Raw genomic sequence first — 15,914 nt, 5'->3', positions numbered from 1 at the left:
CCATGAATGGAGGAAAACCTTCCAAGATAAGAGTGCAATAGTAGCCCCCCCCAGACACCTAGCTAGGGGCTCCATTTATGGTCAGATGGGCCACCCTTCGTGTCAGCCAGGGGCTCCATCCATGGTCAGATGGGCCACCCTTCGTGTCAGCCAGGGGCTCCATCCATGGTCAGATGGGCCACCCTTCGTGTCAGCCAGGGGCTCCATCCATGGTCAGATGGGCCACCCTTCGTGTCAGCCAGGGGCTCCATCCATGGTCAGATGGGCCACCCTTCGTGTCAGCCAGGGGCTCCATCCATGGTCAGATGGGCCACCCTTCGTGTCAGCCAGGGGCTCCATCCATGGTCAGATGGGCCACCCTTCGTGTCAGCCAGGGGCTCCATCCATGGTCAGATGGGCCACCCTTCGTGTCAGCCAGGGGCTCCATCCATGGTCAGATGGGCCACCCTTCGTGTCAGCCAGGGGCTCCATCCATGGTCAGATGGGCCACCCTTCGTGTCAGCCAGGGGCTCCATCCATGGTCAGATGGGCCACCCTTCGTGTCAGCCAGGGGCTCCATCCATGGTCAGATGGGCCACCCTTCATGTCAGCCAGGGGCACCAAAAATGTTGGATAAACAAAATTATTCAACATCAGATACAGCTGCAAAAAAGAAAATCTCACCAATGGCTGCTCATCCACGAAGATTTTTTCGCCGGTCACCTTCTTGAACAGGTCAGTGTTGAATTCGGAGTGGTGGTCAGGTATGAACTCATACAGGTTGTTCTTCCTACAGAATAAAATATCAAATCCGTATACTGGACTTCTCTTCATATACACTTTTGAGTGTTGACAGAAAAGAAAAAAAAAAAAAAAAAAAAAAAAAAAAAAAAAAGAAAAATCTCCACTTACAATCCTCAGTTCTAAACTACGCCCACACTCCCTTGAAACCACACCCCTTTCCGGCCTCCAAGGAACAAAGATTTTACAGTTGGGATTCGCACCCAATGAAGGTTTACTCCTCGTGCCACACACAGTATACTCACCATGTAACCGTCAGCTCAATGTAGGAGATCACTTGCCCCTTTCCCGTACAGCCGGGGCAGGTCTGAACGTTCGTCTGGTGGCAGGTTTTGCATCTGTTCACAGAACAAAATATAGTGAAAGGATTACGGCTGATCGGAGGAATTTTCACCAGGCAGTTCAGTAGACAAATTTACTTCTAGCAATTTGTTTAGAATTGAGTAGGAAAGGGTTAGAGACCTCATTGGTTTATATTTTTCCCCGTCTATTGAAGGGAGAAGTTTTGGATATAAATATTCCTTAAACAGACAAAATTATTATACAAGAAATATACTGAAGGGCTCATTCTTGTAGAGTTTACCTTAAAATCAACACATTTACAAGCTTGTGCTTTCAGATTTTTATTATAAAGTATTTACAGATTGGCCCCCCAGAGTTGGATATCTGCTCTCGGTGAAGTCACTTGGCATTTTTATTCACAACTGTTCAGATATCAGCCGCACAAGGAGTGCATGGGTTTCTAGTTTGCTGGATTATAATGCAATGGGGGGAGGACAATAAAACTCAACCATTGTGAGCAGAACCCGACGATGTATTGTGAATGGACCCTGAAAGTACACACGTTCTTCCTTGGTCGCTCTTCATTGACTCTTTGGGCATTCTAACCTACAAACCACATGAATTTGGGAAGCAGTGTTATAGGCCGGTCTGCCACCCCAGCTGCTGATTACTGATCTCACACACCACGTGTTAAGTACTGAAGGGCAGGAGGGGGAAGGAGGAAAGATGGATACAGTCAGAACTCCAGGTCGGTATACTGCTAGAGTCAATGACTTAGAAAGTTCTGCAGACATTGTGAAGAGATTTTCAGAACGAAATCAACAGTGGCAGGCTCCATGTTTCTTCAGAATACATTTCCTCTAAAGTGGCCCTGTCATTTACGCAAGGAAATCCCCATGGAAACATCCTGCAATAGAGGTATAAGTTACCCATCTGGCAGTCTATGTCTTCTACCTGCCCATTCCAGCTTTGCAGCCTCCACCAGACAAACAGAGGAATGCCTGTGTCCCCAACCACTGACCCTCTACATCAGGGATATGCAACAGATCTCCAGCTGCTGCAGAACTACAACTCCCATGAGGGATAGCAAGACTGACAGCCACAAGTATGACACCCAGAGGCAGAGGCATGATGGGACTTGTAGTTTTGCAACAGCTGGAGGTCCGCTAATTGCATATCCCTGCCCTACATCAATACAGGACTCTGTACTAATGTGGGGAATGGGAGGGTAGGGCCACAGCATACAGCAAGGGACAGAGGTATAGGACACTCCTAAAGTGTCAAAGTGTGCAACATGGATGAAGGCTACAGTGCTGAACGGAGGAAGGTAGCAGACATGGCCAGAGCTGAGAGAGGGAGTTCATTTTTACATTAGGATTTCTTCAGAATTATGTTGCATTTTGTGAAAGGATACAAGACCAAAACTCACAGTAACAGTATGAGAATTACAAAGTTATTTTAGAATATACAGATGCAGCATAACACCCATCGCAGACCCTCTTCACTAGAGGCATGGCACCCATCGCAGACCCTCTTCACTAGAGGCATGGTACCCATCGCAGACCCTCTTCACTAGAGGCATGGCACCCATCGCAGACCCTCTTCACTAGAGGCATGGCACCCATCGCAGACCCTCTTCACTAGAGGCATGGCACCCATCGCAGACCCTCTTCACTAGAGGCATGGCACCCATCGCAGACCCTCTTCACTAGAGGCATGGCACCCATCGCAGACCCTCTTCACTAGAGGCATGGCACCCATCGCAGACCCTCTTCACTAGAGGCATGGCACCCATCGCAGACCCTCTTCACTAGAGGCATGGCACCCATCGCAGACCCTCTTCACTAGAGGCATGGCACCCATCGCAGACCCTCTTCACCAGCTGTACTGAGGTCATCTGGGATTGCTGCCTCGATGCACAATGTTTATACAGAAGACATGTACTCCCAATCATTTCTGTCCCAATACTTACCCTTCTGACCCGGTTCCACTGCAGGGTGAACATTCTTCTCCAGCACTGCGTCCAGACCCATTACAGTGCTCACATTTTACCTGGGAGGAAGAACAACAAAAAACACCACAATGAATCATTGGCAAGGTTTACTTATTGCCGGTACAAGCTCAATTTATTAAGTGTTCTTGCATAGCAAGACCACTTACTTTTATCTCACATATATATTATTATAGCCAAATTTACCACCCTAACTCCTCCCACAATTTTTACACTACATAGACAAGTAATATACCGAAACGTGCGGATTGTTCCCGAATGGTGTGCTATTACTTTGTGGAACGTTTCGCCGAATGGTGCACGAAATATCGTTGTTTTGCCGTGAAACTGGTCCCATAGGAATGAATGGCGAAATGTTCAAAACTAGAGTGGAAGGTGACAAAAGCTGACAACCCCATGATCAGCCAAAACATTATGACCACCCCATGAAAAAAAAAAAAAAAAAAAAAAAAAAAAAAAAAAAAAAAATGTTCAGCTCTTTCAGCTAATGATGGGACTTCAACTTTTTTACTACTATTTAAAATATTAAGCTGTTTAACACTTTTTACAGTTACTCCAGCCACACAATTACTCAAGCCACTCCACCCACTCCAGTTGTCGAGGCAAGAACACTTTTCACAATTTCCCCAGAAATTGTAGCTTTTCTAGTTGAAAATGCTATTATATTCTGAACACAGCCAACAATCTACTCTTCCTCTATAGACCCACATGCGGTCAGAGGATGGACTAACAAAATTAGGACTGTCAATGAGACAATTCCTCCATGGACAAGACACAGGGACCTCCATGGATTAAAATCATCTGAAAGGTTGTTGAAGAAAAGGAAAACTGGGCTCACAATGGAGTAAAAAGTGGAAGTGTTGGCTGGCTTGGCAAAGGGAGAAAAGTCCCCGAAATGGATCATCATAGCAACCTTCAACCGTGAAAGAAGGGTCCCCCTGAGCTGCGAGAACACTGCCTCTTCCCATCACTTCCAGTGGAGGTCCACTATGGAGTTCCTCCTTCCACAGCCCTGGCACTGGCCATGGAGGACTATTACAGGACATCATCACCACACGATCGCGAGTGCCCTCTTCTGTTCCATTGTGAGTGTAGCTTTACTGTTCTACAAACATTGGAAGTCCGTACTGACAGACAGGCCTTTGCCCATTATCTTCTATTTTACTTCTGTCCTACTGATATGACAGGAGGTGAGAAAATAGACTCACAGCAACAAAGACCTGCCAGGGGTCCTAGCCCTTCCCCACGCAACGCTTTGTCTTGAGTGTCACTTTCCATATTGCATCTATTCCATCCCGGTCATTTGAATGATGGATACAATATTCATTTACAATAACAGCTGCAGTGTTTTCACCAGAACTATGAGACTTACCCGTCCATTTCCATTACACTTCTGACAGATGATCTTCCCTTTTCCATGGCACTCTTCACATTCCTGGAGGAGAAGACAGACGGGTCACCAAAGTGCAGACTTCCCCAATCTGTGTAACAGAGCTTGTAGCCAAATATCGCACAGCTCTGCAGAACAAGTATAACCCCGGCCTGTACTAGAACACAATATGGCCAACTCTATAGTAAGACACTAGAATATGACATTCTATATACAAGACACATTTACTCGTGAGCAACAATAAGTCTGAGTCAAAGACTTACAAAAGGTTACAATGACAATTGGACAACAAGATGTGAAAATCATATTTTTCTTGAAATGTTATTTGTGGGACCCGGTTCTGCATGTCTAAACAAGAACGCACCACCCCTCCCCCCGCACAAAACCTCCTGAAAATGCTAATCAAGTAACCCAGGAGGCTTTGGGGCACTGCACCCCATTGGGTGGGGCACAGAAGATGGCGGTGCGGAATCTGGAGTACGTCTACAGAGTGAAGATTACACCAGACAATGCCGAATTCACAGCAAGTATTACATTTTAGAACAACCCAGCAGTCCATAGATAGAAGAGATCGATCACACCCTTCGTCTTGTACTTCCCTCTATGGGGAAGATTTCTTACCTTTTTGGAGGAGGTGTGGGGTACTGGCTGTTTTTTGGTTTCATCATGGAAGAGGGCCGGAGGTTCCAGGATGATCTCCCAGGGCTGAGGAGCTTGCCCATTGGATGGACCATCCAGCTTCTCACCTGCAGGAAAGCGAATACAAGGAATTCTATATACCGATAATTCTCATTCTGAAGATTCTTTTCACCAAATCACTTTACATTTCATTTCATCTCCTGCTCTTGTGATTGGCTTATTGATATCTACAGAACAGAAGGAAACAGCAAATCACAAATTATACAGATCCTCCTGAAGGAAATCCTCCTTCAAAAATGTCCCCAAGTCTTTGCCAGGCCCAGAAATTGGTCTACAGCAGTTTGTTGGATGATGACCAATCAGAACCGAGAGATTTCACAATGCAGTGCACCATAACACACACTAGAGCTGCACAATTGTTAAAAAAAAAATTGCCATCTCGATTTAACCCCCCTCACGATCATCCAGCATTTCCACGATTGATGTAAAATTGCTCAGCGCTGAAAGAGATAAGAAAAATTGTATTGTTCTGTTCTTTTAGAGATCAAAAAGGGATGAACTTGGGTCTGCAAATGAGCTCAGTTTAACCACTTAAGGGAAGGTTTTGTTTATTAGGTTCATACTTGCCTAGGTGAATGCTGCATCAGTCCCCCAGTGCCTGAGAGACGAGCGACCAATCACCGTTTGGTTTTCAGAGCGCCTGTCAGTTCCCTCCTCGCTCACTGGAGCGCTGGGCTGTGGAGGGGGCGGGGGCAGCCGGTTCAGGCTCTCAGTGGCTCGCTGAGTGGCTGAGCTGGGTGTCAGTCCAGGTACCTGGCAGATGCCGAATTTATTGTAATAACGCGGTGTCTGGACTGACATCCGTGACGTCAGCAGAGGGCGGACTTCAGCCCGCTGTCTGCTGAAAACGGGTCACAGGAGTGCAAAACGAAATTCCCTCCTGTGATCCATAGGAGAATCCCAGACAAACCAGCTTTCCCCGTACTTCTCCTTTAAAGACTAAACCTTTTTCTGACACTTGTTGCTTACAAGTTAAAATCTGTATTTTTTGCTGGAAAATTACTTAGAACCCCCAAACATTATGTATTTTTCTAGCGACACTCCAAGTATGAAAGGGGTTAAAGCCGTTTAGGACATTCCATTTCCAAACACAAAAGGCAGCTACCGAACACTCCAACCAGCCGAACAAGAAACCCATACAAATAATTCCTCCCCCCAAGTACGAGACGAGGCTCTGTACGGAGGGTCAAACAGGAATCAGAATCTTTATTAGAACCAGAATACAGTCTTATATACAGTAGAAGAGGAGGTTCCCCCCCTCCTGCTCATATTACTCTAACAATACACCTGTAACCAGAAACCTAACAAGAGCTAATTAACTAATCCCTTAAAGCAGCCGATGTGACTCCGTGTCCTCCTGAGCATTGTTCTGATTAATCAGGATTTCACTACAGGTCAGACTTGTTGTCATCGAGCTTCACACATTAGTATAAACACAGGACTCCTTCACACAATAGCAGAAGATAATTACAATTATCAATACAAACAGTGATCCCCCCCCCTCCTCAGCCTAGGAGGCAACAAACTATAGTAGGAGTAGATGGTCCGGCTCCTACCCAGTTCTAGAGCCCAATGTGATCAGATCTCTCAACTAACATGTTGAGTTCAGAATCAAACAAACCAAGAATAGTCTTTACATACATCCTGGGAGATATTGTGGAGAAAGATTACTGTCCCATTTTAAGTAATCCAAGATATATTTTCTTAGTCACCCTGTGCCCAAAAGTGACTCCTGTCACATTTTTTAAGAAGAGACCCTAGAGAATAAAATGCCATCACACTGTATTTCAAATGTAATTTTGTAGAAGAAAATACACTTCAATTAAAAAACTAAAAACAGTAAAGTTAGCCCAATTTTTTTGTATAATGTGAAATGTTACGCTGCAAGAATCGTGATCTTTATTCTAAGAAAGAAAAAAAAAAAAAAAAAAGATTCTCATTTTATCCAGAATCGTGCAGCTCCAACGCACATTATGTGTATTCTGGTACAAGGCAGTGCATTGGAAGCCACTCTACAGCACAATAAGAGTTCTTTCACAATTAGTGCCACTGCAACAAATGGGTGACCCCATAGGGAGGTTTTGCTGCAACAATTTCACAATCGGCATGTGTGGATCATCATTATGTACTTAGCACTCATTTACTTCAGATGAAGTCTCATAGCGATTGTTCTTCAGTTCCTTTCTAGGTGTGAATCTCAGATGTTCAACAGAAAACATTGCGTGGCCAAGAGTCCTGTGCCTGGGAGGTGACCAGGAAATAACGTATTGGTCACTAGAACCTTCCGGAACCCAGCAGAGCCCTCAGAGGAACACGGGGGGGGGGGGCAAGGAATGGCCCCGTGTATTCACCGCTGCTAAGAAGCTGCTGGCAGGACTTTTTGTGATGCCCTTCCAGCGCAGCGCCCCCGTCTGAGCACTCGGCTTTCACACTGGATTTACAGCTGAGGCTTTTTTCAGGCGCCTGGACAGTGTGAAAGGGGTCTTATTCAGAGAGGTCTAACCATGTGCTGACTGAGGGGAATCCAGGATTGATCAGTAGAGAAGGTGGAGGTGACTCAAATGATGAGCTGGAGGAGTGTGGAGCTTTAGAGACTTCCAATATAGATCCAAAATCGTTTGTTCAATTTACCAAGATCAATTATCTGGGCATCCCATGTCCTTTTTCCCCATCCAAGTTAAATCCCCTCAATAAAAATAAGCTCAAAGACTGTTCATTGTCTGGCAATGTGTGAGTGGAGGTGAATGCCGGGCTGAGCAGGGTGATGGGTGGAACTACTACACTCAGCAACCCCTCGGGGGCACCGCTACACGAGGATTAGAGATGAGCGAGGGAGTGAAGATCCCCATAGTGGGTGTACACAGCCATTGAATTAAAGTGTTTATTAGGGCAATAATATAAGACTATGTCAGCCCCTCTATTAGAGGTTGGCATAGCACACTGTATAAAAATGAGCGCTGAATCTGAGCCGTCTTCAGGCCGGTCACGTGACTCGCGGCCACTTTCCATCCCCGATAGATGACTTCTGTGGGGGGGGGCGTGATCTCCTGACATCAGTCGGGGAGATCACGTGGTCGCTCGTCTCCCATCGGAGAGGAAAAGTAGCCGCGAGTCACGTGACCGGTCTGAAGACGGATCAAATTCAATATTTACAATACTCGTTTTTAAAAACAGTGTGCTATGCCAACCTCTAATAGAGGGGCTGGCAGTGACAAATTTAAGATTTTATTATAATAGCAGCGGGGGGGGGGGGGGGGGGGGGGGGGGGGAGGAGCAGGGCAGCCTTACATGGAGGGAGGCGATTTGACCACGGTGATCGGGGCGGAGCAGCCGCACACAGAGGGAGGCAATCTGACCACGGTGATCAGGGCGGAGCAGCCCCACACAGAGGGAGGCAATCTGACCACGGTGATCGGGGCGGAGCAGCCCCACACAGAGGGAGGCAATCTGACCACGGTGATCGGGGCGGAGCAGCCCCACACAGAGGGAGGCAATCTGACCACGGTGATCGGGGCGGAGCAGCCCCACACAGAGGCAATCTGACCACGGTGATCAGGGCGGAGCAGCCCTACACGGAGGGAGGCGATTTGACCACGGTGATCGGGGCGGAGCAGCCCCACACAGAGGCAATCTGACCACGGTGATCAGGGCGGAGCAGCCCTACACGGAGGGAGGCGATTTGACCACGGTGATCGGGGCGGAGCAGCCCTGGTTATCGTGGTCTGTTTAAAGAGGGCATACAGGAAGTGGCAGGTTCCAGGTTTTTTTTTTTTTTTTTTTACAGTTTAGAGGGGGGCGGATTAAATAGCACAAGCGCTGTGCAGTTTTATCTGCTTTAAGGGACCAGAATCTATTTTTTTTGGGGTTAAAAAAAAGCTTTAAGGTCAGCCGATGCCCAAGGTCAACAATTCCCCAAATCCCACCTATGAATGGTCCCCTCAGATCCTGAAATACGACACTCACTTGTTAGCGGTTTGGTTGTCCAATCACAGGACCGTGACTCTGTGAAGGTTTCCAATCGATACTACCAATAAAAGAAGACAAGAGTTATTAATCCATAGGAGGAGACATTTGGGGTCCTCATTGGTCAGTAAAGACCTCCAGCAGTATTCTCACCCTATATGTATTGAACGGCTTCATTTGCTGGATTGCCATCTCTTCCACGGGGGAGGAGCCATAGCAGCACTGGCCATTGACGTAATCCAGAAGGGCCTGTTTTGCCGTCTCCTGGCTAATTGAGGGAATCCTGCCAAAGGGGAAAATTACAACTGATGTCATATGAAGGAAAAGTATCTAACTTTATGGTCATCGGGAGTATAATTATCAGACCCAACACTGATTTTGTTAGGCTCCTAAAATAAGAAAACAATCAAAAGAAATAACAGGGAAGTGCGTGATCTTGTGCATTTAATCATTTATTGAAGTGAATAAAGTCAGATTAGATTGCACTGACATTTGTCGGATGAACATTGCACACAGGCTCATAGCGGGGGGAGGATGGAAGCTGCACCATTGTCAGCCATGAAGGAAGACGCAGCTTCAGGTGGAATCCTCATTTGTAGAGCCAATGGAAAGCGGAGACCCCCTGCGCTCAGGACTGCGCAGCGCACCGGAGCCCCCAGCATACAGACTTGTCCGACACGACTTCCTCCAGGGGATGACAATTACCGAGGCTCAGCACTGCCACTAATCCAACCAAACCGACCAATCTCCCTACAATACTGACCATGGTGCAGCTTCCATCCTCCCCGCTATGAGCCTGGGTGCAATGCTCATCCTTTATACTGTTTAATGTCAGTGCAATCTAATTTGGTTTAATTCAATAAAGTGATTCATTGCACCAGATCACACATGTAAAGTAACCAACCATACAAGACGCTCTAATATACACATTATCTTAAATCTGGGAAACTTGAGAAATACAGATGTGGCTGCACTGGTTATGAAGGACAAACCCCAATATCGACGCGTTTCTTCACCTTTAAACTACACTGGGGAGGAGCATTGAACAAGGAAAGGTCAGCACACATTTTCTGAGTCACCGGGAGTGGAAATCCTCCTCTTCCGGATCAGCAACGTTCTCTCTGGTACTGGATTACCTGCGATTGTCTATAAGATGACAATCTGTACAGATCATGGAGGAGGAATACCAGGATAGAGGTGGGGGAGATCAATTAATGTGTGGACACAAGATAAGTCCTCTGCAGACAACTTCAGTTCCTTTAACGGAGAGTTATCAATGAACCCCATAAGGGGAACTTTCATTGCAGACCAGTGGCAGCTGATGCTGTATATTTGGGGGGGCAAACAAGACATCCCACCGCAACCCCTCCCGGGTCGGTCGGCCTAGCCACACGTAGTCAACTGTCCTAAACCAGGCAACTCAAGGCATTGCAACGAGCCAAAGCAGGAAACCAGCTGGAAGATCTCTATTGGAAAGCATTATGGTTGTCTCCCAGTGGATGTCACTGAAGTTTCCACATAGAGACACTTGATAGGTACTGAGAAGACATGCTTCTCCAGAACCTATAATGACCACCAAGAGGCAAGGAACCAAAGCTGACACAATTCAAGACTATGATATTACAAATACCCAATACCAATGTGCCTCTTTATAATCCTTCATTCAACTCAATCCCCTAGTTCTTAGTTAATGGTCTGTGACAAGCATCAAGCATACCCATGATCTCCGGTGGCCACAAGTATATAGCACTCCCCCAGAGACAGACTGCGGACAGGAAGGTGGCAATCGCACCCAGAGCCCACCCTTTTTTGAAGCCTCACGCTCTAATCATGTGCTAAAAACAAATAAATAAATTAAAAAAAAAACACCCCTTTGGAATCCATGCGTCTGGTGCCCTCCATATAGATTAGGGGGGCGGCACCCCTGCGCCCCGTATGGACAGGCTGCCACTGCAGACTAAACTCACTTTAAAAATGCATATGCAATGGAGCGTTCTCTGCTTCTGGCAGAGATCCCAAAATCTGGTGTTCACTGTGCCAGGGTAACACCAATCACTCTCCTGATGCCTATGGACATCCTTCAGATGTGACCATCAATGTTGGTATGAAGTCCAGTTATCTTGAATTGTCTTCCCTCTGGACCTCATTATTAGAAACACAATGCAGCTGAATGTAGAGCTAGAGATCTCCTGCGTGCACACCCCTGTGGTCACACCCCTTTAGCATCTGAGATTATATACCTGTACAAGCCATTGGGATCTGAGCACAGGTAGGTCTTGTTTTTTGTTGCAATGCAGGTCAGTGACCAGACCTGAACCTAGTAGGGTTAAGTTGGAAGATAACAAAAGACTAAAGAAAAAACTTTTTGGGACTTTCAAGGCACAACTGTAGTGAACTACACAGCATATATAAAAAAGTTTGAATTTTATTGGTAATATACAAAAAACAAGGAGAATAGACAAAACATCATTAAAAACACATCAAATCTAGACATACAATGCATATCATGACACCATTGAGGATCCTATCCTGCAGTTGTGTGTATTCCTATATATTCGTATACAGTTCAATCATAATCCAAATAAAGGAAAAAAGTAAACTTCCCCTAAAAAGTTGGAATTGGGGGAGCACTGCAGGTCTGGTGTTCCCAGAATGGTGTATTCTCCAATTGCTCTACATGTTTCACGTTGACAAGGAATGCTTCTTCAGGAGCTAGAGGTTCAGATAGGTGTGTGAAAAGAAAAATTATTCACATAGATGAATTTGATCAGTAAGTCGCAAAAAGCGATCGAGGTAGAGATGTGTTGGTATAAATCAGGCGAGCAATAACTGGACACCAGGGTCTCCCAGATCTATCACATCAAGTAGTTGCAGATAGGGAGAGCTCATATAAGCTACAATTCCCATGGTAAAGAACAAAAGGGAAATCTGGGAGTACACCGTCCTGTTGCGTTGCTGCCTGTTGTACGTCTACAACAGGCAGCAACGCAACAGGACGGTGTACTCCCAGATTTCCCTTTTGTTCTTTACCATGGGAATTGTAGCTTATATGAGCTCTCCCTATCTGCAACTACTTGATGTGATAGATCTGGGAGACCCTGGTGTCCAGTTATTGCTCGCCTGATTTTTACCAACACATCTCTACCTCGATCGCTTTTTGCGACTTACTGATCAAATTCATCTATGTGAATAATTTTTCTTTTCACACACCTATCTGAACCTCTAGCTCCTGAAGAAGCATTCCTTGTCAACGTGAAACATGTAGAGCAATTGGAGAATACACCATTCTGGGAACACCAGACCTGCAGTGCTCCCCCAATTCCAACTTTTTAGGGGAAGTTTACTTTTTTCCTTTATTTGGATTATGATTGAACTGTATACAAATATATAGGAATACACACAAAACTGCAGGATAGGCTCCTCAATGGTGTCATGATATGCATTGTATGTCTAGATTTGATGTGTTTTTAATGATGTTTTGTCTATTCTCCTTGTTTTTTGTATATTACCAATAAAATTCAAACTTTTTTATATATGCTGTGTAGTTCACTACAGTTGTGCCTTGAAAGTCCCAAAAAGTTTTTTCTTTAGTCTTTTGTTATCTTCCAACTTAGTATCAGGGACGTTGGCACAAGTAACTTCCAAGTACCTACAGAGTCACCCTGTATATTAGGTACTTTAACAGTAGGACCCCCTCTTTTGCTAGTAGGGTTAAGGTTGATTTTTTGACACAGGGTCTAGTTCCACTTTAAGTATCATGAATCACCAAGTTTCAGGGACTAAAGCCGGCCATACATGGATCGAGTCTCCCTGCTGAACCGGCCAAGATTTGGTCCATCTATGGGCAAACCGATTGTGTCCAAGTTGATCCATTGATAGAGCTGGGTTCAACCAGCCTGTTGTATTTTATACATTCGATTACTGCTGGGGGGCTATAGCCAACAGCAGCAATCATTGTGTTCTGCAGGACGAGAAGGTTCCCCCACTATCCCACAGATCAATAATTGTTCCTAGTGTGTAGCTGGATAGTAATTAGTGTTTGGACCACCAACTTAATCCAGATGATCTTCTGTACGTGAGACAACTAAGAGTCATCAATGGGGGCATCTAATTGTTCCATTTCGGTGTTAAAATGAGATAAGCAAAAGGGGTTCCCAGACTGGACGTCACTTTACATAAGGTTTCCACATGGTTGCTGGCCCAGCTGACACACATGATCTGTTTCAGGAACAAGTGTCACCAAAGCAAACAGTATGGCTGCCCTCTGCACCCCGATGTAAGCCCGCCATTTTTATTTTGTGTGTAAACAATGAACTTCTCTTATTTGTTGTTCTATCTGCTTGATAAAGAAAATCAATAAAAAAAAATACCCAACATTCAATTCAGAGCGATGTCCTGTCTACCCTTTTATTGCTTATCTGGGGACTACAGAATGATTAGTCTGGGTTGTGAAGAATGGGATATGGGGGGGGTTGGAGTAGTTTTGGAAAACTGGGCAGGGCTTACACCACTTATCCCTCAATATTCCTGTGAGTTTGACTGATCTGTATTTTCTGTACCTGCAGCTCTAAAGGGAAAAGAACGTGAGGAAAGTCATGCATTGCAGAGAACTCATTCCATTCTTTACCCCACATACACTTCTATACAAGGAAAACCTCTTACGTCCAATCGTTGTTTGAAGGTGTGGGGTGGGCATCAGGTCCGGGTCCTACCACTGGTGGAGGAGGAAGAAATTTCCCAACTGTAATAGAAAAGTAAAAGTTTTGGGTCTAGTCCTGGCAGACGGTTCTCCTAAATCCTACCTATTCAGCTTTAAGATGTTCTCCCCGCCTACAGCCTGGATGCCAAAAATCTGTGTTGTCTTTGCCTACATTCTCCTGGATACCCCAACAACTGCCGATCAGCAGGAGAGGACGAGGGCACAGACCTAGTGAGCGGAACCGGTCCAGTCAGAACTTGAGATACAAAAATGACATCCAGAGAAGGAAAACCTCCAAAAATAATCCGTCCAGGTGGTCTTATTTCCGGTCATGTCGTTTTTTGTGGTTTCTTCTCTTGGGGGGGTTGAAGTCATTCTCTTCTACAAACTATAAATTCCCAGAAGTTAGGGGACAATGACCATCTGGCCTTACACATTTATACAACCTCTACAAAATCTCCTCTCAATTGGCCAAAACTATTTACATGAGGCCCCCCACAATGAGGACCCACCCCCATAGTCCTACAACACACTCAATATTCAGTTTGGATCCATCAGGCGGGTCCTCACACGATGTCGCTATTCCAATTCTACAGGACATTGTGCCTGAGAATGTGTGGCTAGAAAAGATGCTTAATAAAATGGGGAAATATTGATCCCTGACAATGGACACATCATTCAGGTAATAGATGGGGCCCCCCGTCAATATTTCTATATAATTCATTGGACTCTTTATTAAATCCCACAGAGTTTCCAACATGAAAGTATTTTACAGAGTAAAGTTTCTCACCAAAGACACAGTCTGGCCAACTTACCTCCATCCCCATCCATTCCTTCGTAGCCAGGTATGCCGGAGAACTGGGGATAGGGGGCGTTCTGAGGTACGAGGGGGTTTGTGTTGACTGGTGGATAGAACCCAGGAGCCATGGCCGGATTCATAACAGGGGGGTAGTTTGGTCCTGGAGGTATCATGGGATTTGCTCCAACTGAGGAAGAACAATAAATCTTAGGTGGTGATAAAATAATAATCAGATGTGGTCTGTTCATGGAGGAGCGAGGCCATAGATTGTAGATGCCAGCACTTCCACTAAAATGGAGACATACCTGTATTCATTGGATATCCCGGCTGAACCGGCTGCCCCATCATTCCATAATTCGGCACCTCCATGGTTCTGGAAAGAAAGAAAGAAAAAAAAAGGGATATGAATACAAAAGAAATCTAATAAGCTGATGTCCTGGCCCTCATCCAGCCAATTAGCAGCATGTAAGGGAAGCCTTCAGAATTTCCTCTTACCAGAAGATGGAGGAAATGTTATTCCTGTCAGAAGAAAGAGTGGATGGTGGGTGAGGGGGGCATACCACCAATATAGGACCGCGCCACATGGATAATATAATTATTGTGCAGCCACTAAAAACAACAACAAGCCGATGAGGTGTGAAAAATGCTGCGATAAACACAAATAACAGAAAGTTCAAAACTTCGTCAATCTAAAATCATTCCTCATATAAATACATGTGAAAGAAATCATCATATAATACATGTACCAAGGAAGTCCATATAATGAATCCAGGAGCTGCAATCCACCAAAGTGCAAAAAAGTGCTGTGCAAAATTAGATGCAACAATCTTCACAGTGCAAACCGCCACAGTAAACTCCGCCCTGCGCGGCCACCGCCGTCTGTTCCCCAATTTATTGGACTATGGCGGGGGTGGGGCTCCGTCTGTTCCCCAATTTATTGGACTATGGTGGGGGTGGGGGGGCCCTCTGTCTGTTCCGCAATTTGACCGTTTTGCACAGAATATGTGCAGTTAATGGTGCAGATAATGAGAAGAGGTCGCTGTGCGTTGTTACAATGTATCGCTGGATTTCTTTTATTCTCGGATTACTCTTCACCTGTAGCACAGCAGTGCGTTGTGATGCGTTTCTATGAACGGGCTCTGCACACAACCAGGACTTCTGCCTCGTCTGTGTTGGTGAAATTGCTGGAATGTGAATGAGCCCCACCTGTGCTAACATTCTAATTTATAATGAAGGAGGAGGAAGGAGCAGAACAGTCCAGAGACCCTTCCCCCCCTCAATCACAAACCAT

At 45.5% G+C, this 15,914-nt stretch overlaps 1 protein-coding gene across 1 annotated transcript in view; it reads right to left on the bottom strand.

Annotated features, from left to right (window-relative positions):
- LOC141102604 (protein SSUH2 homolog) overlaps nucleotides 1-15,914 on the bottom strand; it is a 29,677-nt gene that overhangs the window by 1,728 nt on the left and 12,035 nt on the right. Inside the window, 10 exon segments of the mRNA XM_073591506.1 lie at nucleotides 664-769; nucleotides 1,026-1,118; nucleotides 3,035-3,114; nucleotides 4,446-4,508; nucleotides 5,085-5,209; nucleotides 9,126-9,186; nucleotides 9,279-9,408; nucleotides 13,788-13,866; nucleotides 14,640-14,810; nucleotides 14,929-14,996. Of these exon segments, the coding sequence (XP_073447607.1) occupies nucleotides 664-769; nucleotides 1,026-1,118; nucleotides 3,035-3,114; nucleotides 4,446-4,508; nucleotides 5,085-5,209; nucleotides 9,126-9,186; nucleotides 9,279-9,408; nucleotides 13,788-13,866; nucleotides 14,640-14,810; nucleotides 14,929-14,992 (972 nt within the window). The 5' untranslated portion in view covers nucleotides 14,993-14,996.

The sequence above is a fragment of the Aquarana catesbeiana genome, linkage group LG07, assembly GCF_042186555.1.
Source record: "Aquarana catesbeiana isolate 2022-GZ linkage group LG07, ASM4218655v1, whole genome shotgun sequence".
Lineage (NCBI taxonomy): Eukaryota > Metazoa > Chordata > Amphibia > Anura > Ranidae > Aquarana > Aquarana catesbeiana.
This window is presented reverse-complemented; position numbering and strand designations above follow the sequence as displayed.